Raw genomic sequence first — 18,177 nt, forward strand, 5'->3', positions numbered from 1 at the left:
GGGAAACCACATGTTTCTTTAGAAAGAAATGGGCGGTCATTGGGCCTACAATGCCCAATCCACTTCCCCGGATTCAGACATTGAGCAGAGTGCATTTGCTTTTTCGAATCCAAAACTCCATGCTCAGATCACCTCCCTGGCACTGTAAGGAATCAGCTTCCGGCTCCGAGGAAAGTCTGGGGTGGAGCCTCCCAGTGAGCAGTCAGAGCTGAGAGCCGGATCAGGGGTGTCCTCGGGGGAAACCCAGGGGAGTGCCCCGCCCTGGCCTTCGGAGGAAGGGGGAGGAGATGAGGCGCCAGGCATCAAAAAGGCAGAGGACCCAGAGGGCAAGAGCCTTACCGCAGGTGGTTGCTAATTGTGCTTTAATAATAGTCAGGAGGGCAGAGAAGGCCAGTGTTCACACAGAGCAGCGCGGCCCACTATGCATCAGGCCGCACTCTGCTGGGCCTCGCCAAGTTCCCTAGGCTGGCTGGCTGCTTTTCTTCCCTTTTTTTTCATCTGTGACATCTGCTCAGTGCTTGTCCCTCCTGTGATACCGTACCCCTCGCAGCTGTGCAGACCTCCAGCCCCGCACTGGTGCACGGATGCCCTGAGCATACGGCCTTTTTGATGTGTGATAAAACAGAACCAAGCCGCAGGGGTATGGTGAGCGGAGGCATCAGAATATCAATTAACCTGCTCTGAACAAAGCTGCAGCTGCAGAGTGGAAGAGACATTTCACTGAAGTGTCAGGAAGATGGATAATGTATTCTAATTAGGGATTGACAGATACCTCTGCATCCAGCCACTCCTGGAAGTAGTCAGACCCACGAACCTAACGAGTGTCCCATCATGGCAGTGGTCGGCTGCTATTTACTGATTCATGACTTTTGGCTTTGACAGAATTTGCAGCCATTAACTTGCTGTCAGCCAACATTGCTGTTTTCCCTGGAAAGAGCAGTCCACTTTGCAACCAGGCAGTCACCCACAACCTCCATAAATGGAAGAGCTTAGGGAAAGATCTTTCCCAAGTGTTAAGCCTGGGGCTTCCGTCCTGAGGATGCCTCAGGACCGACACTCCCTGGTGCAGAGGCCGTGGCCACTGTGTCCTTCTTTGCAGGAGGACTGACATGGATCCACATGGGCTGGCGTGGGAATTAAGGGGTTCCATGGCTGCCTTCCCCACAGAGCATGGGGCTTTCTTAAGTGGTCCCTGAGGGACCTTGTTTCTTAGTACCTGGGTGATCGTACCATCCCCTTGAGCCTGAGAGAGCAGATGTGGAGAGCTGGTGGCCTGGGGTTCACTCCACAGAGCCCCCCACCTTCTTTGAATTTCACATCTGCCCCGGAATGCCGCACCAGGGAGGCCAGGCTAATTGGGGAGATGTGCCTCATTTTGCTGCACTTCTCCTGTGTAATTGGAAGGCCTGCTTTCTCCAGTGAGGAGCTAGTGAGAGCTGTTCCCCCGAATAGTTCTAAAAGCTTTGGACCACATACGGTTATCAGCCGTGAGGTTATAATGATTGCTCAGTAATGCAGGATTAGAAGTGGAGGTATTTCTCGGCACCGGGTGAAGATGGAGTTCCAACCTTCTTTCAGATTCAAAAACTGACTCAAAACAGAACCACTAGCTCTTGTACTAGAAGAAACTGTCAGTGGGCTCCCAACCCTTCCCCTCCAAATAGAGAAAAAAATAAGGGGTTCTGAATGTAGCTAAAGTTCAGAAAATTTTGGTTTGGCCCCCAGAACCGTTAAGTGGGGAAGTTTGCAGAAGCTTCGTGTCCTGCTTCCTGCGGTGGGGTGCACGTCTATGGATGTCTTTTTAAGAGCTGCAGCCCGGCTCCTGGCTGGCTGTAATAAGGACTTGAGGGAGAAAAAGCCTCTTGAAAATTGTTTTTTGTACTCTTGCTTCATTAGTTCTGGAAAGCAGGGGTTCCATGGCTGCACACTGTCCTGCATAATTTAAGAAATTAATGAAAGTATTCCTGACTTTTCCAACGCTCTCTACTTGGTAAATTTGTTTGGCTTTTTTTTACCTGTCAGTTGAGGCAGTTGGAATGTAAATATTTTATTTTAATATTGAAGACATGTGGGCTCTTTTTTGTTTTTGTTTTTAAGGGAGACATTTCTTGCCCTGTTCTGCATGGTGTTCTGTAAAGCAGGTGTTATAGCTTACGAGTGACCCTGAATCTGGGTTCACCCCATCACTCCATCCTCTGGCCTCAACGCAACCAAGTTCTCATGATGACTGAGAGGGAGGGCGCTGTGGCAAGGGGGTCGCCCTTCTGGGGCCAGGATCAGGAACCTGGCTTCGACTTGTCGCCACCTGACCCCCTCCCTGGTGTGTGTGTGTGTGTGTGTGTGTGTAACTCTAGACTCATGGGACTTGAGAAATTGTTTAATGTAAACATTGCTGAGGGACATTAAAAAAAGAAACTTAAGCAAATGAAAGATAATGTGTCGATACTGTAAAAATGCCAGTTCTCGTAAATTAGTCTGTACATTTAATGTCATTCCAAAATCCTAGAAGAACTTCTGTTTTGAAATTTGTCAAAGTATTTCTTCTGCTTACCTGGAAGAACCAATATTTGAAAAAAAGAAAAAGCAGGAGGAGCATATCCTGTTAGGTGTAACAGTAAATTATAAAACAACCATTAATTTAAATGGTGTGAAAATGATACAAGAGTCTTCAGGTAGAAAGATGCCAAGTCAACATCATATCAGCATTTAGGCTGCAATCAATAGTGGGCTTCAGAGGGGAAGCATACGCTGCTTCACAGATGAGGTTGGAACCATGGGTGAGCCACAAGCAAAATTAGATCACAGCCTTGCATCATGTTAAAAATAAAATGTAGCTCTATTAAATACTTACATGTAAAGAGTAAAATTGTAAGAGAACACAATTTAAATGCAAGTGAATACCAGCTTTTTAAGTAGGAAAAGTCTTTTTTATAAATCCACACACTGCCAGAATCCAAAGAGGAAAAGCATTGATGATTTAGGCCAAAATTTGTGGGTTAAAACTAGCCCCCAACACAAAATTAAAAGGCCAAAGACAGACTGCAGAAAATGTTGGCAATGTTGTTTGCCTCAAAAGGTCTGTGATAGTGTTCACCAAGATGGATTAATATTCTTAATATGTAAAGAGCTCTTGTAAATAAATAAAAGGATAAAACCCCAAGGGGAAAATGGATAGATGGCATGGATAGACATTTTGGAAAAGAAGACATTCAAATAGCCAGTAAACTATTATGAAAAAAATATTAAACCTCAGAAATGAGCACAGAAATGTATATTAAAGCAGCACTGGCATACTCTATTTTGCTGGACAGCTTTTTCTCCAAGATAATGCCTGACATTGACAAAGATGCAGGGAAACAGGCGATCTGCCATTGGACTCATAAATTGGCCAGGAAAGTTTTGCAGAGTAATGTGGCAAAATATATCAAAAGTCACAAAAGAAGATAGCAACTTTTAGAAATTCCTCTCAAGGATGTTCTATATGCATCAAAATATACTTACAAGATTTTTTTATAATGGAAAAAAACTGGAATGAAACAAAATGAGCAAGAATATGGGATTCATTAACATTTGGCAGGTCAAGTCATACAATGCCAGGCAGCTATAAAAACTCCCAGGACAGGAGCATTTTGGCCTACAAAATAGTATGTACAGTGCAATTCCTTCCCCCTCCACAGGAAAAAAAGGTAACCTGTGTGTGATGGCTGGAAGGAGGTGCACCAAAATGTTAACAATGGCTAGTTTTGAGTTCTTGATTTGTCTTACTTCAGCTCTTCAGTATTTTCTGCATTGTCTACAATGGTCACATATTAGTTTCATAACTGAAGTTGAACTGTTAATATAAATAAATCTTCTAAACCTAGTTGTACCAAGGAGCTGATGCCTGAAGGATTTCAGCCCTATGACAAGTCAGATACAGAACAGAAACTTGATCTCAGGTCTCTTAATGCTTCATTTGGAGCTTGTTAAGAAAAGTGGGGTTTTGTTTTGACCCCGGTGGTTTCTTGTCCCAGGAACCATACATCACAGATATTCTCTTTGGGAGATAATCCAAAATGTGAAAGAGCTGTGTGCACAAAGATGTTCATCGTGGACTTATTTATGATAGGCAAAATTGTTAGTGGGTGAAATGTTCCTTTTTGAGGCGTGGGTAAGTAGCTAATGGCCCGCTCACTTGGTGAAACATTGTATTAACCTTTGAAAATGGTGGCAATGAAGAGGCATGCCACGATGAAAAAATGCTGTGGTAGTTACGTGTGGTGGGAAAAATCAGGGCATAAAATATGTATGTTATGAGTATAATTGTAGACATAAGATTTGGAAGGGAATGTAATAATATGATAGTAAAGTTGGGTGCTGTGGCCATCGGAGTCATTTATTTTCTTTTGTGTTTAAAGTTCTAGTTTTTCTACAAAGCTATTATATTCCTTTTATAATTCCCCAAAATCTAAAAAATAAAAATAGATGAGCACCTTTCCAAATTTTTTGCCTAGGGCTGGATTCTGGATGGCATCCCTGAGACTCGGGAGCAGGCTCTGATGGTCCAGACTCTTGGGGTCACCCCAAGACACGTCGGTGAGTGGCCCCCCGAGAGCCCTGGGCCCCGTGTGGGAGTGCCCCGCTCTGACTGCTGCCTCCCCAGTGCCCACCGTCAGCCCAGGCTCTGTCCAAGAGGGGCTTGGTGGGCCTGTGAGCCAGTGGTACCGTCGAGCTCTTCAGAAAGCCAAATGCATTCTGGGAAAAATTCTTAGAAATGTGGGGTTTGTTTTGACCCTGGAGTTTCCTTGTTCTAAGAATTCCACATCTGAGAAACTCTCTTTGAAAAATAATCTAAAGTACAGCAAAAGCATTATGCACAAATATGTAATTTAGTATGATGAAAATTGTTAGCAAGTGACATGTTCAAGCACGGGCTGGGCTGTCCGTTGCCCAGACTTTGTGTCTTTGTGTTGTGGTGCCGCGCCCACCTTTCTTTCAAGGGATTATCGGGATTGGAGGATTGTTGTTTTAACGTCATGACAGAGCAAGAGAAACATGAGACAAGTTACTGGGCCGTGAGGTTCGGACGCCTTGGGTCTGCTGCCCAGCATGCCCGGTTTTGCTCCTTTCTCTGCGCAGTTGTGCTGAATGCTCCAGACACCGTCTTGATCGAGAGAAACTTGGGGAAGAGAGTCGACCCTCAAACCGGAGGTATGGCCGCTTCCACCTCACTCCCCCCACCATGCCCACCACTCCATGGGGTTTCAGGGGCGATCAGTTGATCGATGATCGATGGTAGTACAGCTCCATCCACTCTTTACGGAGCCCTGTGCTCCTCTGGGCCCCACACAGGCCAGCACAGGCACAAATACCACAGCCCGAGCTCCGAGCTGGAAGACATTGGAAAATCACAAAGTCCGGCAGATGAGGGGTCAGAGGCCCCCAGAGTTTAAGGAGGAGCCTGTGGGTGTTGAGCAGTTCCCCAGGGAGGTGTGGGGGCCCTGAGCCTCCAGCCTCAGGCTTTGGCAGCAGTTGGACCTGGGTTTGTGGACCCCGGCTCTGCCCCTTCCCAACTATGTGATGTGGGATGAGTTGCCCAGCATTTCTGAGACTGTTTCCTCATCAGTACACGGGGATGAGACTTACCTTTTGATCTGATCACTGCGAGAGTCTGCAGTGGGCGCCCATCAGAGTGTCTGGCACCGAGCCGGCATCAAGAAGCCACAGCTGCCCCGCATTGTCCTGAGAATTGTCACCATTTTGTTGTAGTTAACAGTAACGGAAGCACAGGCCCAGAGCCGAAGTGCACCCGGCACTGCGGAGGGGGTGGCGAATGGCCCTGGAGGCGGAGGCTGGCTTCCAGGAGGACAAGGCCCTCTCCAGATGCAGTGGCATCCTTGACAGGGCTGGGTGGGTGACTGCGGCCACGTACCCCTTTCCTTGCAGAGATTTATCACACCACCTTTGACTGGCCCCCCGAGTCTGAAGTCCAGGACCGGCTGGTGGTGCCGGCAGGCATCTCGGCGCTGGAGACGGCCCAGAAGCTGCTGGAGCATCACAGGAACATCGCCAGGATCCTCCCCTCTTACCGCAAAGTCCTGAAAGTCATCAGCGCCGACCAGCCATGTGTGGACGTCTTCTACCAGGGTAAACACCAGCGGGCACGCTCCTCTGCCCTCCTCATCCCAGTGACAAGGTGGCAGTGCTGCCAGCATCCAGGATGTGCTTGGGACACGGGGAGTCAAATCATGGGAGGCCCAGAAAGGAGCGTGAGGTCCCTGAGAGCACCCCATCCGGGGACCCTGAGCCTATGTTCTAACTCCAGCTGGTCAGCAGGTGTGATGGGGGTGAGGAGAGGTGAGGGATGGGGGAGGAGACTAGTAGCAAGAACTTTTACCCTGAAGGTGAGGAAGAAAGAAGAGCAAATTTATAGGAATTACAATGAGCAAACATACAAACAAAACCCCGCACCACGGCCGCACAGCTGCAGCGCCAGGGGCCCGTCTGGAGCAGGGATGCGCAGCCCCACCCTGGCCCCTCACCGCAGCCAGAGCAATAGCACAGGATTGTGGCAGCTTCCGGGAAACAGGCTGAAGCTGGGAGAGGGTGGGGCCCCGAGACTTTGCAGCCTGGTGCCCTGTGCCCAGATCTCATCCCCACCACTCCCTGGCTTTGGCAACTCTCTTACCCCTTCTACACCTCAGGTGTGTCATCCCTAAAATGGGAACAAAAACCCTGCATGCCTCTCAGGCGTAGATAAAGGCTACTTGGGACTCCGCAAATCTGTGTCCACAGTGGTGAGTGCAGCAGCTTGGACCGACATCACTGCTACCATTGGGGTTCAGTGTCCTGTCCAAAAGGCAAGGGCAACTTAGAACAATCTCTCCCAAAGCAGCTGGATTACGATTTTTTAAAGTCTTGCCAAGCTTCAGTCGCCGCCATATCCAGCAAGCCCCTTCTGTGCACTGCCAGGCAGATGACAATAAAAGTGCCACCACAGACATTTAAGTCTTGTACAGTTTGTGGGGCGTTTCCTTCGTGTTCTCTCGCATCTCCTCAGGGAGAGTGTTGTTCGGGTAGGAGGTGGTGCTGAACAGCCGGCCGCCTGCGTGGCCTTGCTGTACTGAGAGGCCAGCTGCTGTGCGGATGGCTAGGAGATGATCGCACTTCAGAAAAGCCAAGCTTGTGGGAACTTTACACTCTTCCAGGGATTTTGCATCTCAGAAGGGTCTTTAGTAGCAAACAGTGCACTTGGAAGATAAACCACCACCACATTTATCTTATGCCATGATTCCAAATTTACACATTAATTACTTCCAAATTACTTAATTAAATTTAAAAGTTCATATGATTGTTCATAAAGAATTCATGCCTGGAATTGTAAATAAAAGTGTGAGTGCCTGAATATTAGTTATTATTAGTTAATAATGCAGAGAGATAAATTGAAAATTGGAATGCAAAATTCTGTTTTTTTTTTTGAATCTCTCTGCAGTGCATCCAACACCCACATATTTTTAAAAAGAATAATTAGATGTTGAGACTGTCTGGGGGATCATTACTTCTAATTAACTTAGTTATTTACTGTAAATTAAGCACCATTTGTAAGCAGGCTGCTTTGCCTGTGGTACTTGTGCATTTCAGATGCACTGGATCATGGAAGGTCTGAGAAGAGAGAGACTTGCTTGAATAGCCTCCTCCTGCTATTATATTAAATAAGTAACAATATTTAACATCATTAAAGATGTTGCCCCCAAGAGTAGGCTTGGGAGAGTTGCCCCAGCTCTGCCAACTCTGTAAGGTGGGGACAAGAACAACACATCCGTCTTGGGCTGTTGCACCAGCCACATGAGGTAATGCCTACAGAATGTTTAGCTCAGCAGTTAATAACATGCTGGCGATCATGACAACAGTTACTATCACAGCCTTGAAGACAGTCGGTTGAATTACCTGTGCCTTTAGTTCTAAAAAAAGAGGTGAATTGTGGAATCCCTCCTCATCCTCTTAATTTAAAAGAGTCCTGCAAAAATTTGAGAGGCCAGAATCTTCACAATGAACATACCCCAGTGGTTCTCAATGTTGCCTGCTCTGCCCCTCTTCATTTAGGGGGCACGAATGTCCGGGGGCATTCGTGGTTGTCACAGCTTCGGGGAGTGCTGCTGGCACCTGGTGGCTAGAGGCCAGGGATATATGCCCAAGACGTCAGGAGTGTGAGGCCAGCCAACACTGCGTACCTGTCAGTGGTTCAGGGCGGCCAGGTTCAGGAGGGTGAGGTGTTGTCTCAGCACCCTTCCCAGGGCGGCGTCCAGCCCAAGGCGGGAAGGTGTCACAGGGCCGCCCGCAGCTGACCTCACATAGGATGGTCTCAGTCTGGGCAGGAGGCGGGGCTGGGTAAGGAGAGCCCCATTTTGATGCAGGCACCCCAGCCTGCACTGGGCCCAGCGCTGAGTGGCTCCTTTAATGGCCTCTGCTGCCGTCTCTCACGGACCCTCCCCTGTGCTCGGGTAGGGGGTGACCTGGTTTGATGTTCAGTAGCTCCTGGGGTCCAGTGTTGCCCATGGTGTGGTCGGTCATCTCAGTGTCAGAGACACTCATCCCTGTCTCCCCACTTATTTGTGCATCAAATGCCAGGGCAGCTGCGCGTGCGCATGCCTGGCACCTATTTGATCGCTGCCTCTTTGGAGACTCGAAACAAAGTGGTGTCACTAGAGTGCAGCAGCAAACTATTCTCCAATTCCTGTGTCCTTCAGAAGTTCCTATATGCTAGGTCCACGTGGCCTGGCGCATTTGTCAAAGCCTGTATCTGACACCAGGAGACAGGCCTGGTATGGGGCTTCAGGTAGAGGCTTAGCCTGGATTCAACTTGGAAATATCCCCACCCAATGGTGTGCATCCTGCGATCTGGGATCAGCCCCCCTTCAACCGGGAGGGAAGTGCAGGTGACCCCACAGCGTTTTAGAGGAATTCCAGGGCACCACTCAGAGGGTGGCTCTGTGGCTTCGCTGCTTCCTCCCACCCTGGTTCCCAGGCCTGAAGCATAATTCCTTCCCTGCAGCTTTGCCCTACGGCCATGCTGAGTGGATGCACAGAGAGTTTCCATGGTGCTGGAAAAGAGAGAAGTAATTGCTGCCATTAAAAAAGTCAAAGCACCGGGGATGTGAGCTGGTTTCCTTTTCTTCAGGACTGAGTTTATTATCCTCACATCTTCTCTTCCCAGCTCTGACCTATGTCCAGACCAGCCATCGATCTAATGCCCCATTCACCCCTCGGGTGCTGCTTTGCGGGCCCATGGGCAGTGGGAAAAGTCTGCAAGCCGCCCTCCTGGCCCAGAAATATGGCCTCATCAACGGTGAGTGCCCTGCTTCCAGGACCTTCCCCTGCCTCCTGCCCTCCCAAGCTTTCCCTCCTTGCAGGGCCCTGGAGAAAGGGTCAGTATCACTTCTCTGTCTTGCTCTCTGCTCTGAACAATTTTCAGTTAGCCCATCTTTGCAGGGATAAGCTTTTCTTCCCGAAGAATATTGCCATAAAAACATTAACCAATGGAAACATGTCTGTAGCCCAAAGAGCCTGCACATTTTCCAGCCATCATTTTTCTCGGCTTTGGAGCAGTGGTGCCTGGACTCAGCATCTCCCTGGAAGCCGCAGCCCTGGCATACGTGCAGCTGCTCTTTATGTATTTTCCCCAGTCTTGTTTGGCTCCCTATCCCAGGTCAGTGTGTTTACAGGCGAACAATTTCTGAACCAGAGGAAGGCCTCTTGCTCAGCACAGTTTCAATGAATATTTTACCAGGAGGAGAGAAAATATTGAAATCAGTTCTCCAGGTCTTTCCCAGGTGGTCCCAGGCGGTCGTGGATGCCAGCCTCCCTTCAGGAGGATAAAGGGCTGCAAGGAGGAAGCGGCAGAGCGGACACGGAGCGGCTGGAGGCAGTTACAGGCTGCCCCAGCCCCCTCTTCACATGCTCTGAAATCCTGCATAGCCTCTGTTCACAAGGAAGCACGAGACCTGCACCCCCCAGATGTATAAATGTGCATATATATGCCCCCAAATCATACAGATACACCACACAAATATATATGTATACACACACACACACCACCCCAGAAGGATCAAGTTTTGAATAAAAATGTTTTTCAATTAGGTCTCTTCCAACTTAAAATTCCAAAGCCACTGAGACTAGCCAGGGATTTAAGGACAAAAATCATACCCATACAATGAAGGTAGAGAAGTAAGATTCTGATCAGTAATGAAACATAGTAATAGTCCTATTAGTAGTATCTGATTTGATTAGCTTAGAAAAATAATCTGGACACTTCAAGATAAAAAATTGCTTTTGCTTGCATCCATTTTTTTTAAACTAAATTATTCAGATAATTCCTTCTCCTTTTAACTTTACATCTTAAGAGTATCCTAAGCTAAATTTCCAGTTAAGATTAAGGATGACTTCCAGTAAGAATGAGCAGTAGTCTGCTTGTAGCCACGGCCACATGCTTGTTAAGTACCTGCACTCACTGTTACGTGAAGGGACATGAAGAGTTACAGTGGCTTGGTTCCTATCCCCACATTTATGAACATCTCAGTCACGGGAAAGCATCTCCCAACAAGCAACCCAACATTTACTGTTATTGAAAGATTGGCAAGAAAATAAACAGGCACAACTTTTTGAAAGATAAAGGCCACTATTGATTAACGCGCTATTGTTGCAAATTCTTTGGCCCAGTGATTTCACTCCTAGGATTTTATTCTGTTGAAATACTCAGATCCTTAACAAGAAATGGGAAGAACGCGTAATGAAAAATAGAGGAAACCCCCAACTCTATTAATAAGAGGGTTAGTTAAGTAAGCCGTGATGAACCCACATAATGGAGGGAGGGGCCAGGAAGCAAGTCACTCAGCTTGCTTTTCAGGGGATGATCTCATTTTTGTTTAAAAATCTCATTTTGTTAGTCTATGTGTGCTCAGAAAAAAGCTGAAGGAACATCCGCACTCCAAACTGGTTATCTCTGGGAAGTGGTCTATTAAACCTTTTCTGCTTTTATTTTTTACTTTGCAATGAGCATGAATTTCCTACCCAGAAATAACCATGAAGAATTTTGTTAAAATGTTACCATTAACTCATTGAGTGCCTGCTGTATGCAGTGCATGTCGTTGGGTGCACAGATAGGGCAAATGTAGAAAAAAATGAGAAAAACCTAAGGATCTAGGTGGGTCCTGCTGCTACCTTGCTGCTACCCTTTCTTCTCTTGTTACCATACCACATGTTATAAGCCCTACAGTATATTGTAATTATTTTTGCTTTAAACAGTCATTTGATGTGTTTGTGAGTCAGGAAGTGATATACATATATCAACACTTTTCACTCCTTTGTTTAGATCCAGGTTTCCACCTGATACCATTTGCTTTCGGCCTGAAGAACGTCCTTTAACCTTCCTTATAGTGCACGCCCGTGGGTGACGACCTCGGCTTCCGTCCGCCTGAACGTGCCTTTACTTCACCCTCATTCTCGAGGGCTGTTTCTGCTGCCTGCAGAGATCGGTGCCGGCAGCGCATGGGATCTTGCTGTTTTCTCTCGACACTGTAAGGGTGTCGCTGTTCCATGTCTTACGGCTTGCATTTCTTCTGATGAAAACGCAGATCATTTTTGTCATTGTTCCCCTATGTAGAATGCATCTCTCCCACCCCCAGCTGCCTTTAATATTTTCTCTTTAGTTTTCAGAAATTTAACTATAATATATCAAGGTGTGGTTTACTTTGTGTTTATTCTGCTTGGGTCTCAGAGATTCTTTAATCTGTGGGTTGATATTTTTCATCAAATTTTGAAATCCTCCAGCTGTGACTTTCTCAGATACATTTTTCTGTGTCTCTTCTATCTGGAGCTCCAATTGCACATATACTAGACTGCTTGGTATTGTCGTCCAGGCCCCTACGGTCCTCATCTTCTTTGCCCTGTCCCCCCCGCCCCCGCCCTCCCTTTGCTTTAGCTTGGATACTTTCTGTCGCCTGTTTTCCTGTCTTCAGATTCACTGATTGCAGCCCATCCAGCACTGTTTTACTTTTAAGATATGTATTTTCTGGTTCTAGAATTTCCATCTCATTCTTTTTAGAGTTGCCATTTCTCTGCTGAGATTCTCTATCTGTTCACTCATTTTAACTATATTTTCCTTTAGAGTTTTAAACAAATTTATAATAATTCTTATAATTCCTCTGCACAAATTCTGATATCTGTCATCCCTTGATCTGACTCTGGTCTGTTTTCTCTCCGTGCAGGGATCACATTTTCCTGGATTTTTTTTTTTTGCATTTCAAGTAGTTTTTTTAATTATATGCTGAACGTTGTGATTCTCGCATTGTGGAAGTCTAGATTGTGTGGTTGTGCTTTAGGAATATTGAGTTAAAAGGAGTTGCGTTCTAACAGGCAGTTAATTTAGGAGAATCAGTTTGATCACATTGAGGCTCATTTTCAGTCTTTGCTAAGGTCGGACTAGAGTGTGCTTTCTCTTGGGCTAGTGGATCCCTGCCCCTGAGGTGTGGCCTTCCTGGAGTCTTAGCTGGATGTCTGGGGTGTTCAGTGCCGTCTCTCACATTGGCATCTCCCCACGCTGTGCAGATCTCCAGGCAGCTCACAGCCTCCCGGCAGCTTCTCTGCCAGGCCTGGTGGAATCTCACCCCACACATGTGCAGCTCTGCATTACCCAAAGCCCCCAGGGAACCCCCATGCAGATCTCTGAAGCCCTTTCTCTGCACAGCTCCTTTCTCTCTGCCCCCCATTCCCCGGACCCAGCCGTCTCAGACCCCAGACTCCAGTCTTTGCTGCCCACTGCTCCGTGTGGGTTCCACGCCTCCTGAGGGCTGGTCTGAAAGTGCCCGTAGGTAGAAGCCCCGGGTGAAGTTGGCCTCACTTGTTGCGTTTCCCTCTCTCAAGGGTCACACCCCCGTGCTGCCTGTTGTCCAAAGCCTGAGGAGTTGCTTCATATATGTTGTCCCATTTATGTGTTTTTATGACAGGAGGTAAATATGAAACCTCTCACTCCTTCCTGGCCAGAACCGGAAGTTTGGTGGGTTCGGTGCCACATGGGCCTGGGTGTGAATCCAGCTCCGCCGCTGACTGGCTCTGTGGCCTGGAACAGGGCACTTCACCTCTCTTAGTCTGTGTTCTTATGTAAAAAGCAACAGATGATCACGAGGACTGAATAAGACAGGCATGCTCAGCACAGCGCTTGGCGCATAGAGAGACCTGTTAGCGGTCTTTACTAGCGCCTCTGGTTCCCGAAGAGCGTGAGGCTGCCCCTCTGAATACCAGCACTGCTGTCGCGCACACAGTGAGCTGAGCATGTCATCATTGAGGGCTATATCTTTGGTCATGGTCATTGTCTTAAACATTCACTTTTGCCAGTTAACTTTAGGATTGCTTTTGTTTTCCTTAATATAGGAAGAAAACTCCTTGGCCGTAAAGTTAGGAAAAGCAAGATAATGTAACGAACAATTCATGAAAATACAGCTTGAACCTTCCAGCTTTGGCTGAAAAGGCTTTTATGGTCAAGGAGAGGTTAGCCTGTGTTTACTCGCTGCACACTTGTTGAGTGATGCCTCTTGGGTGTTGACACTGTGGGGCTCGTGACGGAAAGGCTCCTGCTTGCATAGACCACACCTGCAAAGAGGGTGAGCAGCTACTGGCCACGTGACTCCTGTGTGCTGCCTTGATTAGGAGTGAGCCCCTTCGTTATGTAAACTGACCCTCTCTGTGGACCCATCACCCTGTGGAAACACCTTGGCAGCTGCAAGGCTGTGGGAGCAGGCCTCCCTGCCCTCCCCTGAGCAGCACCTGAGGGAACAGGAACGTGCTTGTGGCACGTCACTCGGGTCCGAGCACTTCTCCCCTGGCATCAGTCCTCAACACCGGCCAGCCTCCCGTCCAGCAGTCCCGGGCACGGTCGGTGCCCTGCCGGAGCTTCTCCAAAGGTGACATTGCTAGTGTCCTCCCAGTTTTAATACATTCTTTGCCAGATGCATTCTTTTCATTCTACACTTTCCTCCTCAGCTTCCTTTTTATCTCCCAATTTCATTTTAATGCTTGTACTTAGACACACACCCACTCAGAAAAACCCTTTTATATTTTTCTCAGTGACCTTTCTTATTCCTTAGCAGGCAGCTCTGGGGTTTCTTCTTTTCTCATCCCTCCTTCTATTTAAAATTTAACGGGTGTCCTTCTCTTCTCTCCCCTCCAGTCTGCTGCGGGCAGCTGCTGAAGGAGGCTGTGGCGGACAAGTCGAGCCTCGGTGGGCTCATCCAGCCCTTTTTTGAAAAGGGGGTTGCAGGTGAGTCCGACTTCCCATAATTGCCACCACCTGACACCCTGGGGAGAGGCTGCTCCTTGGGAGCCTCGCTGAGTGCCAGGGACCCAAATTGGGCAAAACAGCTGGTAAGTGGAAATTGGGCTTTCTTGTAAACAAAGGCTCTGTTTTTGTTGCCTGCTAAGTCCCCCTGACTTCGAACCCCGCCCCGACTGAGGGGGGTTTGGAGACCTAATGTGTTATCACCGGAGGTTTGGAATTTTTCTGTTTCTCTAGAATGTTTGCTTTTCATTAACTGATAACACTTAAAAATGAGATCCAGGAGAGGCCACAGAGCAGCCACACCCTTTATTATTTGATGTACAGAAATATGGACAAATACTCCTGTTTAATCAGCTTTCTGAAGCCGGAAGGTTTAGACAGCCTTGCAGATGTAAGGACTAACCGGCCACTGGTCTTCAGGGGCTGGACGCTCACTTGGAGGGGGGTTGCTGGGCCAGCTCATCTCTCCAGACCCCTCTGTGGTCTGTAATCTGAAAGCATTCCCGGGATCCAGCCCCCAGGAAGGGTGCTGGATCAGTCTCGTCCAGTCCGAGACCAATCTAGTAGTTTCCTGGGTCCACAAATAGAGAAGGGAGTGCTGCTGAGGCCACGCAGCCAGTTCACATCTGGGCTCCCCTGGTCTCTGCGTCTCTTCCCTGGGCAGTGTACTGTCCATGTACCCACACCTTCCTCTCTTGCGTAAAATACTGTGACTCCTCTGTGCAGCCAGTACAAGCTCAGGGATCGGGTCAGATGTGAACATGTACTTAGACTGTAAAGAGAATCAACCCAGGAACAAAGCTGCCGTTGTAATGGACGATGTGTGAGTTGACCAGGACACCCTCCTGGCAGAATTGCCTTCTACAATTTCCTGGATAGACTAAGTTAATATAAAACATAAGAACAGGCTGCTTGTTCCTAACAATAAGCCCAAAGGGCCCCTGGGATGACATCCTGGCTTGGGGCTCCCAAGTCCCTTCTCCTAGTCCACAGGGTGGGGTCGAAGCCATCAGACACGGTGATCCGTGAAGCGGGGGGTTAGTGAGTGAGTCTGTTCATCCCTAAGCCGCCGTGACAGTGAGTAGGATGGATGGAACCAGGGGGCACCAGGCAAGAGTAAAAACCAATGCAAACTTTGGTGCTTCCCTGTCTGGTTCGGATCCCGGTGCCACCCCCCACCAGCCATGTGGCTCCACTGAGCCCCAGGCTCTGAGTGTGAAATGGAAAATGAAATCCCTGGGTACAGGTTCTCATGAAGACCGGATGGGATGTGTGTCCGCAGTGCCTGGGAGGATGCTGTTAGAGACAGCTGTGCTCAGAGGCGATGCTGGAGCGCCTCGTGCATACCCAAGCCTGGTTCCCTGCAACGGTGCCAACTGCGGGTTCTCTGGGGTGGGGCTGGGAGTGGTGATTAGCACCCTAAGGAACTATTTGTTGAATAGTAAGTGGATGTAATCACAGTTACCAGATTTATGTCATTTAAAATTTTGCCGTATGGCATTCCATTGAATGGACTGGATGATAATCTAATTCCCTACTAACAAGCATTTAGTGGTTCAGAGATAAAGACAGTGATCAAGCAGAGAAGGTAATGTTAATAATCAGTGAATTTTGGACAAGGGCCTGCAGGAATTCTTTGACTCTTTTTGCAACTTGCGTGTACTTATTTTTAAGTAAAAAGTTACAGAAAGTATTTGGGTGGCTTCCAAATTTGTACTCCTTCAGTAGGACCATAATGCATATACTCATACCTATACAAGATTGCAAACACCCCGATACCTTAGGATAAATTGATGCACTGGGTTAAAGGTCATGCCATTAGCAACTGTGACTCCTCAGTGCACGGGATGCTCACGCCCTCTGTGACTGCCATCGCTGGGCACTGCCCGCTTAGTCCTTCTGTACTGCTGCCGAAGCATACGGTGGTTTAAAGCAGCACACATTTGTTATCTGCCCATTCTGGAGGTCAGAAGTCCTGAAGCCACCGTGTCAGAGCCTTCCTGAGGCTCTGCGGAGGATCTGTCTCCTTGGCTTTTGCAGCTTCTAGAGGCCCCATCCCCCTTTTCCGAAATCAGTCGTGGAGCTTCTTCAAATCTCTCTCACTCTCTGGCCGGTAAAAATAAACTCAATGAGTCTTTTTCAGTGGTGGTCAGGAGGCAGAGGAATTTTTTGTTTTTTGTTTTTGGGGATTTTTTGGTGAATATGAAGGAGATGGCACAATTCTCAATTTCCCGTAAAGTAGTAACATCAGGTAGCTTTGATCTTCAATGCTTTGCACTGAATTTTTTCCCGTATAGCCTTTGTTTATAGCTCTTTCCCCTATAGCTCTATACTCCACACTTCCTACAAAATTAAAGCTAGAGCAACCAGCATCATATCTTCTTCACTGAAGCAATACATTCTGTCATTTCACTAATCCTGACCTCACGGGTGTAACAAAGAAAACGCATTTGCATCCATGACCACTAACAGGGTCTCGTTAGTGGGCTGCGCGGAAGCTGTCAGGCAAACCAAAGCGCTCTGCTGGCAGAGGAGCTTGGGAGGCACTCAGATCTGGCAGGGCCTGCTTCACCACCAACGGAAATGGGAAGAAAATTACAATGACTCTCGGCTGCGTTCGGTTTTGAAGAGAAGGTCCGACTGAATGCAGAAACCCGGCTTTAGCTAACCACAGGCTTGCTCGTCTCTGATAACTCAGCGGCGGCCCAGCCCAGGCCCCCCCTTCTTCTGGAATCCAGCATTGCTGAGGCCTGGGACCCATGTTTGGGTGCACGCCTCCGGGCCTGTGGGGGTGGTGATCAACCACATCACCTCACACCCTGAGTCCTGAACCCGTAGGAGGTGGACCCAGAGCTTGTTCGGAGCATCAGCCGGAGAATGTGGCTGGGGTCTGAGGGCCTGCTCGAGCTTCCTAACATACCCGGAAGTCCAGGACTGGGGACAAGCCAGTTGAGATGCGGAGGTGGCCTCTGACCAAGAACCGGTCATACCCCAATGGTGGGGATGGGGAGACTGGCCCCAGTCCTTTCCCGGAAGAGCCCTGACTGAGTGGAGGCAGAAGCGGGAGGACAGCCCTCCAGGGCTGAGGGATGAGACCAGCTGATGAGTGAGGCCTCCTGGGAAGTGGGACAGGTGAGCCCGTCCTCCCAGCACCGCCCTAGGACAGAAGGTCCCTCCTGAATGCACAAGGGTGCATTGAACCCCTTGCCAGGGCTGCCAGCCCAGGGACACTGTGGTGCTCCTCCATGCCTCTGGGGGCCCGTGGACGCATCTCAGATTTCCCGCTTCAGATACTTTTGCCCTGGCTGCCTGGGGCATTCCTGGGACCGCGGAGAGCGGCTGGCCATCCCCTGCAGGGGTTCTCACACACTGACTCGGCACACCTGCAGGATTCAGGGAGTTCAGCGGGGCGGCCTCATCCCTCTGGGGCTGAGCCGGCAGGTCTTGCTGCCAGAGAATCCCACCGGGTAGCCAAGCCAGGGTCAGAGGCCATCCCTCAACACCCCCCAAGCCAGGCAGTGCCTTCTGGACCTCCTCCTCCTCTGGGGCCCCTGCCCTGTGCTCCCAGCTGCTGGCCCGCTTGCTCCGGGTCCCTGCTGTGGGCACATGCCCTCTGCACTCACCTTGGAGCTGTGAGCCCCAGAGGCAGGTGGGTTTGTTGTGGTGGTGCTTCCCGGCCACCCTCGCCGCCGTCATCCTCACCACGGCCAGTCCAGCTGAGCAGATCAGGTGTCATCTTCCCCCCATGAAGCCACTTCTTCTTTCTCCCCCCATGAGGTCTCATGATGTTATGTCCCAGTCGTGACCTCTGCAGACTTAGTTATGTTCTTTTTTGTCCTCACAGGTGCTGCCAACACCTCCTTCTTTCG

The 18,177-nt window shown here is 48.8% G+C and overlaps 1 protein-coding gene across 3 annotated transcripts in view; it reads left to right on the plus strand.

Moving 5' to 3' along the window:
- AK8 (adenylate kinase 8) overlaps window positions 1–18,177 on the plus strand; it is a 116,147-nt gene that overhangs the window by 39,346 nt on the left and 58,624 nt on the right. For all 3 annotated transcript variants that reach the window (XM_073222288.1, XM_073222298.1, XM_017643637.3), the window contains 5 exons: window positions 4,494–4,575; window positions 5,119–5,190; window positions 5,926–6,126; window positions 9,194–9,325; window positions 14,201–14,290. In XM_073222288.1, the coding sequence (XP_073078389.1) occupies window positions 4,494–4,575; window positions 5,119–5,190; window positions 5,926–6,126; window positions 9,194–9,325; window positions 14,201–14,290 (577 nt within the window). The remainder of the gene's footprint in view (window positions 1–4,493; window positions 4,576–5,118; window positions 5,191–5,925; window positions 6,127–9,193; window positions 9,326–14,200; window positions 14,291–18,177) is intronic.

Source organism: Manis javanica, chromosome 2, assembly GCF_040802235.1.
Source record: "Manis javanica isolate MJ-LG chromosome 2, MJ_LKY, whole genome shotgun sequence".
Lineage (NCBI taxonomy): Eukaryota > Metazoa > Chordata > Mammalia > Pholidota > Manidae > Manis > Manis javanica.